Genomic DNA, 11675 nt, shown 5'->3' with positions numbered 1-11675 from the left:
CTTGTGCAGAAGGCGAAGCCAAGCTAAGCCACTAACGATACAGAACGTTAGGTTATGACTATAACCAAGTTCTGTTAGTTAGGGGCGATGCTTGGCTTCGGACGGCCGCTGCAGCCCTTGACCTCACCTTGTGGTGAAAGCTTGGGAAGGAGGAGAGCAGGTGACCACACACCTGCTTATGAAGGTAAGCTGATGAGGGGTGTGGTCAGACTAATACTGGTATTAGAGGTACATTTGTGGTTTATTCAGTACGCGTGCACGTACGCGAGATAGTGCAGAAGGCGAAGCCAAGCATCGCCCCTAACTAACAGAACTTGGTTATAGTCATAACCTAACGTTAACCTGTATCTGTAAGACAGCTAGTCTACTAGCAGATGACTTTAGATAGAGGTAAGACTGCTAGTTTACTAGTAGATGACTTTAGATAGAGGTAAGACTGCTAGTTTACTAGTAGATGACTTTAGAGGTAAGACTGCTAGTTTACTAGTAGATTACTTTAGATAGAGGTAAGACTGCTAGTAGATGACTTTACATAGAGGTAAGACTGCTAGTTTACTAGTAGATGACTTCAGATAGAGGTAAGACTGCTAGTTTACTAGTAGATGACTTTAGATAGAGGTAAGACTGCTAGTTTACTAGTAGATGACTTTAGATAGAGGTAAGACTGCTAGTTTACTAGTAGATGACTTTAGATAGAGGTAAGACTGCTAGTTTACTAGTAGATGACTTTACATAGAGGTAAGACTGCTAGTTTACTAGTAGATGACTTTAGATAGAGGTAAGACTGCTAGTTTACTAGTAGATGACTTTAGATAGAGGTAAGACTGCTAGTTTACTAGTAGATGACTTTAGATAGAGGTAAGACTGCTAGTTTACTAGTAGATGACTTTAGATAGAGGTAAGACTGCTAGTTTACTAGTAGATGACTTTAGATAGAGGTAAGACTGCTAGTTTACTAGTAGATGACTTTAGATAGAGGTAAGACTGCTAGTTTACTAGTAGATGACTTTAGATAGAGGTAAGACTGCTAGTTTACTAGTAGATGACTTTAGATAGAGGTAAGACTGCTAGTTTACTAGTAGATGACTTTAGATAGAGGTAAGACTGCTAGTTTACTAGTAGATGACTTTAGATAGAGGTAAGACTGTTAGTTTACTAGTAGATGACTTTAGATAGAGGTAAGACTGTTAGTTTACTAGTAGATGACTTTAGATAGAGGTAAGACTGCTAGTTTACTAGTAGATGACTTTAGATAGAGGTAAGACTGCTAGTTTACTAGTAGATGACTTTAGATAGAGGTAAGACTGCTAGTTTACTAGTAGATGACTTTAGATAGAGGTAAGACTGCTAGTTTACTAGATGACTTTAGATAGAGGTAAGACTGCTAGTTTACTAGTAGATGACTTCAGATAGAGGTAAGACTGCTAGTTTACTAGTAGGTGACTTTAGATAGAGGTAAGACTGCTAGTTTACTAGATGACTTTAGATAGAGGTAAGACTGCTAGTTTACTAGTAGATGACTTCAGATAGAGGTAAGACTGCTAGTTTACTAGTAGGTGACTTTAGATAGAGGTAAGACTGCTAGTTTACTAGTAGATGACTTTAGATAGAGGTAAGACTGCTAGTTTACTAGTAGATGACTTTAGATGGAGGCGAGACTGTTAGTTTACTAGTAGATGACTTTAGATAGAGGTAAGACTGCTAGTTTACTAGTAGATGACTTTAGATAGAGGTAAGACTGCTAGTTTACTAGTAGATGACTTTAGATAGAGGTAAGACTGCTAGTTTACTAGTAGGTGACTTTAGATAGAGGTAAGACTGCTAGTTTACTAGATGACTTTAGATAGAGGTAAGACTGCTAGTTTACTAGTAGATGACTTCAGATAGAGGTAAGACTGCTAGTTTACTAGTAGATGACTTCAGATAGAGGTAAGACTGCTAGTTTACTAGATGACTTTAGATAGAGGTAAGACTGCTAGTTTACTAGTAGATGACTTTAGATAGAGGTAAGACTGCTAGTTTACTAGTAGATGACTTTAGATAGAGGTAAGACTGCTAGTTTACTAGTAGGTGACTTTAGATAGAGGTAAGACTGCTAGTTTACTAGATGACTTTAGATAGAGGTAAGACTGCTAGTTTACTAGTAGATGACTTCAGATAGAGGTAAGACTGTTAGTTTACTAGTAGATAGAGGTAAGACTGCTAGTTTACTAGTAGATAGAGGTGAGACTGCTAGTTTACTAGCAGATGACTTTAGATAGAGGTAAGACTGCTAGTTTACTAGTAGATGACTTTAGATAGAGGTAAGACTGCTAGTTTACTAGTAGGTGACTTTAGATAGAGGTAAGACTGCTAGTTTACTAGTAGATGACTTTAGATAGAGGTAAGACTGCTAGTTTACTAGTAGATGACTTTAGATGGAGGCGAGACTGTTAGTTTACTAGTAGATGACTTTAGATAGAGGTAAGACTGCTAGTTTACTAGTAGATGACTTCAGATAGAGGGACTGGTAGGTGACTTTAGATAGAGGTAAGACTGCTAGTTTACTAGTAGGTGACTTTAGATAGAGGGACTGGTAGGTGACTTTAGATAGAGGTAAGACTGCTAGTTTACTAGTAGATGACTTTAGATAGAGGTAAGACTGCTAGTTTACTAGTAGATGACTTTAGATAGAGGTAAGACTGCTAGTTTACTAGTAGATGACTTTAGATAGAGGTAAGACTGCTAGTTTACTAGTAGATGACTTCGGATAGAGGTAAGACTGCTAGTTTACTAGTAGGTGACTTTAGATAGAGGGACTGGTAGGTGACTTTAGATAGCGGTAAGACTGCTAGTTTACTAGTAGATAGAGGTGAGACTGCTAGTTTACTAGCAGATGACTTTAGATAGAGGTAAGACTGCTAGTTTACTAGTAGATGACTTTAGATAGAGGTAAGACTGCTAGTTTACTAGTAGGTGACTTTAGATAGAGGTAAGACTGCTAGTTTACTAGTAGATGACTTTAGATAGAGGTAAGACTGCTAGTTTACTAGTAGATGACTTTAGATAGAGGCGAGACTGTTAGTTTACTAGTAGATGACTTTAGATAGAGGTAAGACTGCTAGTTTAGTAGATTACTTTAGATGGAGGTAGGATTGGGTGTTGGGAGGGTAAACTGCGTGGAATGATTTAAACTTTTACATTCACACATAAATTACGATAAATACATACGATCAATGTGCAGTTAAGATCTGTGTTTTGACTTGTCAACCATCACTAGTGTCTACAGTGTTTTCAATTGTCAACCATCACTAGTGTCTAGTGTTTTCAATTGTCAACCATCACCCCCCTAGACGGTCCAAGGTTCACCCGCCACAGTCTCACAAAATCCTGTGGGAAACACTGAGATATCAAGTATGAAAACACACAACTGGACACTAGTTCTGTCCTTTTTATTTCACAGATCGTTAGTTTGGGCTGAAGCCCTGTGACCCGTTCTAGACCGCGACCCGGTTTAACAAACACTGTTTCAATTCATCAACATTGTTATTTATACATTGAGAAGAAAAAAATATATTGCAAAGCAAACAAAGTAACTAGTACCGTATTGGCCCGAATATAAGACCACCTTGATTATAAGACCCAACATCTTTTCTCTCACTGCAGTCTTTTTGGGCTCGCCATCTACTAACGTAAAGTTAAAAGATCCTTAACGTGACATTCTGTAACATATTTCTCAGCTGCTCAACAGTGATTGGTCGTAACTCCTCCTGTGTTGTTTGGCTTACTTGCCCGACCTCTGAGCTACTTAGTTTGAGCTGGTCCATCTCTCCAGTCTCCAGGCGCCTGTCGCTGTGTGTTTTGCACCCGTCACTGCAGGCTGTGTGTGTGTGTGTAAGGAGGTATATCAAAAAGCAGGGTAGCCGGACCAGCACTCACAGGTTCAATGTTTTTTAATGGCAGCCTGAATAAATAGCAGACATGTTTCGGACAATGTCCTTCTTCAGTGATATGGCTATGGAGGAGCATAGACATAGATAACTAGATGGTGTAAGGCAGAGTCTCCAGCGTAGTTCACAGGTGGCCATCTTGTCACAGGCAGCACGCGCCCACTCATAACATGAATGTCTATGCCAGGTGCATGTACTATTGAAATAACCATAGCGTGCTCAATTTTCAACCGATTTACAAACGGTTTGGCTTATTATGATTCAGGATGCTTGGACATGTTGAAATTATTTTCATATGAAATTCCATTATTATCAAGTATGCAGTATGTTAACTACATCTCTGACGTTTATATAACAAACCAAACCGTTTTAAAATCGGTTGAAAATTGAGCACGCTATGGTTATTTCAATAGTACATGCACCATAGACATTCATGTTATGAGTGGGCGTGCTGCCTGTGGCAAGATGGCCGCCATGTGGCAACGTCGGTCTCCATTGGCCAGCAGCGCGGGTGAGTCATCTAGCCTTTATATATGTCTATGGTAAGGAGAGCAAGACAGAGAGAGAGACAGTGGCTCACTTGGGGAACTCGTTTGGCGCCATCTGTACAATGACGTTTAACCCGTTCACTGCCAAATTGTTAACCCTTTCACTGTGGCAATACAGGTTAACCCTTTCACTGCCACGCGGCAAAGGGTTAACCCTTTCACAACCACACTACAGAAGGTTAACCCTTTCACTACCACACGGGTTAAAAATCTAGACCCCAAAAATAAGACAACAGCCTTTTTCTGGGGGGTTTCCCGTCTCATATTTGGGACAATACGGTACTTTCAACTGGCAGGCTACAGTGCGTAACGTGTAAATGTGACCATGGTTACCATAAGTTAAGTCCAGCCAGACGACCCTGTTTGTTGTATTCTCTACACACAGTATGTTACCATAAGTTAAGTCCAGGTAAAGGTGATGTAAGTGGTATTTTCTTTGTTAAAATAAGAGTTAAATAGCTCTACATTTTGACAGCCATCACTGATATAGTGTTTGGTCAGTAACATGGGAAAAACAGTCTATATAATGAGACGGATCACTGTGGTAGTTTAACCAGAGACAGTCTATATAATGAGAATATGGATCACTGTGGTAGTTTAACCAGAGACAGTCTCTATAATGAGACGGATCACTGTGGTAGTTTAACCAGAGACAGTCTATATAATGAGACGGATCACTGTGGTAGTTTAACCAGAGACTGTCTATATAATGAGACGGATCACTGTGGTAGTTTAACCAGAGACAGTCTATATAATGAGACAGTACTGTGGTAGTTTAACCAGAGACTGTCTATATAATGAGCCGGATCACTGTGGTAGTTTAACCAGAGACAGTCTATATAATGAGATGGATCACTGTGGTAGTTTAACCAGAGACTGTCTATATAATGAGACGGATCACTGTGGTAGTTTAACCAGAGACAGTCTATATAATGAGACGGATCACTGTGGTAGTTTAACCAGAGACAGTCTATATAATGAGATGGATCACTGTGGTAGTTTAACCAGAGACAGTCTATATAATGAGATGGATCACTGTGGTAGTTTAACCAGAGACAGTCTATATAATGAGGAGACAGTACTGTGGTAGTTTAACCAGAGACACTCTGTATAATGAGATGGATCACTGTGGTAGTTTAACCAGAGACGGTCTATAATTATAAAGAGACAGATCACAGTGGTAGTTTAACCAGAGACAGTCTATATAATGAGACAGATCACTGTGGTAGTTTAACCAGAGACAGTCTATATAATGAGACAGATCACTGTGGTAGTTTAACCAGAGACAGTCTATAAAATGAGACAGTACTGTGGTAGTTTAACCAGAGACAGTATGTAAATTAATGGAGAAATATGTAACACTAAAGATGGCGGCAACAACAACTACTTGATATATAACAAACTCAGAGAAAATTTGTGAATGTGATGTTATTTTATGTTGAGTAAAATTATAATCTACTGTATCTTGAGGTGAAATGTGAGATGTTTAGTGAGTGGTTGCCATGGTAACTGAGGACTGGCAAAAACGACTGGATGGCAGCATGCGTAGAAGAGTCTGGTCTTCTTATATTAGTCTCGTTAGTTGCCGTCATCAAGATGGGCGGAAGAATGAACACTTTGTTTACACTACAACACTAGTTACGACTGTCAAATGCCACTTAATTCACAGTATGTAAAATGGCATAATATGTGTATCAGGAGTCGGACTGGGCAGAAATATATTTCCACACTTTCCCAAACCTTTTCAAATCAAATTCATTTTCCATATATTTTCCAGACTGTCTAGGATAGGAATCATAAATATAACAGAACATTTTCTCAAGGGAGGTCAAACATAAAGCTAGCTCCTTAGCCAAATCTGCTACCACAGATCCCCATAGACTCTGGTATATTAGCATTAGCCATGCTAGCATAGATCCCCATAGACTCTAGTATATTAGCATTAGCCATGCTAGCACAGATCTCATATACTGGTATATTAGCATTAGCCATGCTAGCACAGATCTCATAGACTGGTATATTAGCATTAGCCATGCTAGCACAGATCTCATAGACTTGTATATTAGCATTAGCCATGCTAGCACAGATCTCATAGACTGGTATATTAGCATTAGCCATGCTAGCACAGATCTCATAGACTGGTATATTAGCATTAGCCATGCTAGCACAGATCCCCAGACTCTGGTATATTAGCATTAGCCATGCTAGCACAGATCCCCATAGACTGGTATATTAGCATTAGCCACACTAGCAGATCCCCAGACTCTGGTATATTAGCATTAGCCATGCTAGCACAGATCCCCATACTCTGGTATATTAGCATTAGCCACACTAGCACAGATCCCCAGACTCTGGTATATTAGCATTAGCCATGCTAGCACAGATCCCCATAGACTGGTATATTAGCATTAGCCATGCTAGCACAGATCCCCATACTCTGTCTGGTATATTAGCATTAGCCATGCTAGCACAGATCCCCATAGACTGGTATACACATCCCCATACTCTGTCTGGTATATTAGCATTAGCCATGCTAGCACAGATCCCCATAGACTGGTATATTAGCATTAGCCATGCTAGCACAGATCCCCATAGACTCTGGTATATTAGCATTAGCCATGCTAGCACAGATCCCCATAGACTCTGGTATATTAGAATTAGCCATGCTAGCACAGATCCCCATAGACTCTGGTATATTAGCATTAGCCATGCTAGCACAGATCCCCATAGACTCTGGTATATTAGCATTAGCCATGCTAGCACAGATCCCCATAGACTCTGGTATATTAGCATTAGCCATGCTAGCACAGATCCCCATAGACTCTGGTATATTAGCATTAGCCATGCTAGCACAGATCCCCATACTCTCGCCACGCTAGCATAAATCCACATAGACTGGTATATTAGCATTAGCCACGCTAGCATAGATTCCCATTATACTATATCAGCTGACAAAGCAATAAATACCATATTTGTCACTTTATAGATGAGAAACATAGTGACGTCGCCTCCAGCTCCTAATTCAACTATACAGGTCAGACTAACCAAATAATCTTATTACATATAAACATTATCATGCTAAAAACATCTCATACGTAGCAGTATAACAACGTGTTGACTGTAAAATCTCAGTTGAGACTAGTTGCCATAACGACAGGATATCCTGTTGAGGAATTGCGTACATTTTGAGCCAAACGTAGTTTAGCTACAGTTAGTTAAATGAAAAATGTTTTTCCTCCATTTTACCCCTTTTTCCAACACATAGTTCTCACTTATTTAGTAACAGTTGAAGTTGGCGATGCCGTTTGGGGGCCGTTATGGGCCACGTAATACATTTGTAGTGTGTAGTTCCATAGTATAATCATTTATAGACATGTTAGACTTTCTTTTGGCAATGAGAGTGGGTTTCTTCATCGAGTATTTTGTGTTTTACTTTTATTATGAAGTTACTAATGGGCCAAAAAAGTCACACAAATCATTTCCTTTTTATTTTTTTGTCTAAATAAATCCATCGTTTTCTCTCTTCCTGGGAGAACCACCTAATATGTGAGTTCAGTCAAACGTGAACAAAGAAATGGTCATAACCTTGGAGAAACACCTGCACATAAAAAAAACGAAATAAAAAAATAAACTGTTCAAACCGGTCGGCACTATCCATTCCACTTGGCACCATGACACTCCACACCAGGTGAAGGTACAGTTTCATTGTGTATTTCAACATGGCGTACCTCCAAAAATCTATCGGCCTGGAGGTCAAACAGGAAGTGACGGATACAAAACGGGGAGTCGAGAAAGACCTTCTCCGTCAGAAATGAACGGTGAGTAGTGAGTCCGAGATCCTGGAAAACACCGCACTCACCAAGTGAATTATACTGTAGCACTCAGCAAACCAAGGGTTAAAAAAAAGAAAAAAGAAAACACAGCAAAATAAATCTCCTCTGTTCAGTCTGTTCACTGTCGTCTCGTCTGTCCATCCAGTCCAGACGTGAGGAAGATAAGATGTTATATCTCTTCTCTTTCTCTCTCTCTGTAATGAATATGCATGTCTACGGGACACCACACAGCTCCCCCTAGTGTAGTGGAGGAGTGCATTACAAGTCCCCACCCCCCCCCTCCCCTCCCTCCCTCTGAAAACCCTTCCTTCAAAATGTCCCAAAGCGTTTTTTTTGGGACCGAGTGTCCTCAGGATGACCGCGAAGCCGGCGTGTCGTCAACCGGCGCCCCCTGCCTGCCGCTCACTGCGTGACGGTGGTGGGGATGAAGTCCGGGCGGCGCGTCTGGATGATCTTGGGGCGGGGTGGGCGGGGCTTGTCGTCGTGGTCGCTGCTGCTGTCGTCGGGGCCGGAGCTGTCGTCGCCTCCCCCGCTGCGCTCGTCGTTGCAGACGTGAACCACCACGCTGGGAGTCGTGGGCGTGGCCGTGTGGAGCTCGTACTTATCACCTGAGGAGGAGCGCACACACACACACACATTGAACTGCTGCGGTCAGGCAAGCGATACCGGAGTCTCATGGCCGGTACAGAGAGACTCAAAAGGAGCTTCTATCCCCAGGCCATCAGGATGCTCAATGAACAATAACAATATGTAACAAACCATCAACTACACTCACAGCACACACATCCACACGCACACACTCACTTTAAATAAACAACTCACTGTAGCACCCACTTTAACACACTTTATATTTATTGGTAGAGATTTGCACTACAACTCATACCGCATTGCACTAGTGGTGTCAAAAATATCGAAATATCGATACATAGATACTGAATATTTAAAATGGTTTCGATACTCATTTCCCGAAGTATCGATACTTTCTGCAGTACCGATACCAGCTGGCTTGCTCCCGCAAGTTGTTGACAGACAGACGCGCTGCCAGAGCACGCTTGCCCTTCCGCCTCCTCCTCCTCAGAGACCAACAGACACAAGCTGCTGCAGCCTCCTCCCCCTCACAGCCGGGAGCCCTGTCTTCAGTTTGTAAACAAAGCTATTATTAGCTAACGGTAGCTGTCGTTCCTCCGTTAGCTTTTGCTAGCTAGCTGGCCACATTTATAATTACTTCATGGAAACGGAGTAACGTCAAGCCGAGCCCACCCACACTACACCAGTACATGCATGAACTCGACACAACTACCCCGTTTCCAACGTTAGGTCGAGCGGAGCCCATCCTACACTAGTACACGCATGAACTCGATACAACGTTACCCCGCCTCCATGAAGTGTCCAATTAGCAGCAATGTTGTTGAAAATGTAACGTTAATAAATGCTCCGAGCATAGCTCCGGAGAAATCTCCCTCTCTCTCTCTCTCAAGTACCCTTGTTTTCGGGTCATAACTAGAAAGGTGCGCTCAGTAGACCTCAAATCTCCAGCAGCCACTCTCTCTTTCTCTCTCTCTCTCTCTCTCTCTGATCTAAAGATAAACAAAGGGTTTTAAAAGTGTTATATTTATCTTCTCTTATAGTACCAGAGAGAAGCTGAGGAGAATCAACCAGCAACAAAAGCTAAATTTGTTTAAAAAAATATATATATATATATATATTTTTTTTTGGTATCGAAATGGTATCGAAGTATCGATACTTTTCAAGGTATCGTATCGAAGTCGAAATTCCAGTATCGTGACAACACTACATTGCACCTTACCCTAAGTTGTACTTGTAGTTGTATTGTAACTCGGTTACACATTTTTTTCTACTCTGTATTGTATATATAATAATGTATATTGAACACTTTTTGTTTACACTTTGTTTACGTACTTGACTTTCTATTTTATACTTTATCTATTTTATCTTTATCTAGCACACTCTCAGGAGCATAACGGAAAAAAGCATTTCATATAAAAGTATTCCGTATTTTTGTATGACAACTAATAAAGAAACTTGAACTTGAAACACACAAATATACACACACACATACACGCATGTAAGGCTTCTATATATATATAGTATTATTACCAGGTCCTAGTTTGGCGATGGCACAGAGCAGGTCATAGTTGATGACAGGAGTATATTATTTATATATAATATATATATATAGTATTATTACCAGGTCCTAGTTTGGCGATGGCACAGAGCAGGTCATAGTTGATGACAGGAGTAGCGTCGGGAGCTTGCTGCCAGCCCACAGGGGGAGAGGCCGGGGGGAGATCAGGAACTGTTTATCAGGCTTGGGGGGCTCCAGCCGAGAGCTTCCTATGAGGACGGACTGCAGGAAACACAGGGGGGGGGGGGGGGGGGCACATTACGAGAGGTGATCATCATGTTGTCTATCCATCTATCTATCTCTATCCATCCATATATATATATATCGATCTATCCATGTCTTACCTGGGTGAATCTCTCTCTCTCTCTCTCTCTCTCTCTCCTCCCAATCTCTCACCTGGGCGAAGTACAGTCTCTCTCCCCCCCCTCCCTCTCTCCCCCCCCCTCCCTCTCTCTCCCCCCCCCTCCCTCCCTCCCTCACCTGGGCGAAGTACAGTCTCATCTCTCTCTCCCCCCCCCCCTCTCTCCTCCCTCCCTCCCCTTCCCCCTCCCTCCCTCTCTCTCTCTCCCCTTCCCTCTCCTCTCCTCTCTCCCCCTCCCTCTCTCTCACCTGGGCGAAGTACAGTCTCATCTCTCTCCCCCTCCCTCTCTCTCACCTGGGCGAAGTACAGTCTCATCTCTCTCCCCCCCCCCTCTCCCCCCTCCCTCCCCTTCCCCATCCCTCCCTCTCTCTCTCTCCCTCCCCTCCCCCTCCCTCTCTCTCACCTGGGCGAAGTACAGTCTCATCTCTCTCCCCCCCCCCCTCTCTCCTCCCTCCCTCCCCTTCCCCCTCCCTCCCTCTCTCTCTCCCCCCCTCCCTCCCTCTCTCTCTCCCCTCCCCTCCTCTCACCTGGGCGAAGTACAGTCTCATCTCTCTCCCCCCCCCTCTCTCCCCTTCCCCCTCCCTCCCCCCTCCCTCTCTCTCTCCCCCCTCCCTCTCTCTCCCCCCTCCCTCCCCTTCCCCCTCCCTCCCTCTCTCTCTCTCCCTCCCCTCCCCCTCCCTCTCTCTCACCTGGGCGAAGTACAGTCTCATCTCTCGTCTCTCCCCTCCCTCTCTCCTCCTCCCTCCCCTTCCCCCTCCTCCCCTCTCTCTCTCCCCCCTCCCTCCCCTTCCCCCTCCCTCCCTCTCTCTCCCTCCCCTCCCCCTCCCTCTCTCTCACCTGGGCGAAGTACAGTCTCAT

General features: G+C 42.8%; 1 protein-coding gene across 1 annotated transcript; it reads right to left on the bottom strand.

Annotated features, from left to right (window-relative positions):
• Positions 1–8617: 8617 nt before the first annotated feature.
• Positions 8618–11527, bottom strand: LOC311247774 (calcipressin-1-like; the record flags this gene model as incomplete). Its single annotated transcript, XM_084338773.1, is given in 4 exon segments — positions 8618–8918; positions 10520–10618; positions 10621–10678; positions 11507–11527. Coding segments are annotated over 4 exon segments (384 nt in total). The 3' UTR covers positions 8618–8712.
• Positions 11528–11675: the final 148 nt, after the last annotated feature.

The sequence above is a fragment of the Notolepis coatsorum genome (assembly GCF_963971535.1).
Source record: "Notolepis coatsorum genome assembly, contig: SCAFFOLD_3260, whole genome shotgun sequence".
Classification (NCBI taxonomy): Eukaryota; Metazoa; Chordata; class Actinopteri; order Aulopiformes; family Paralepididae; genus Notolepis; species Notolepis coatsorum.
Note: the sequence above shows the minus strand (reverse complement) of the source record. Positions and strands in the feature narration are given on the sequence as shown.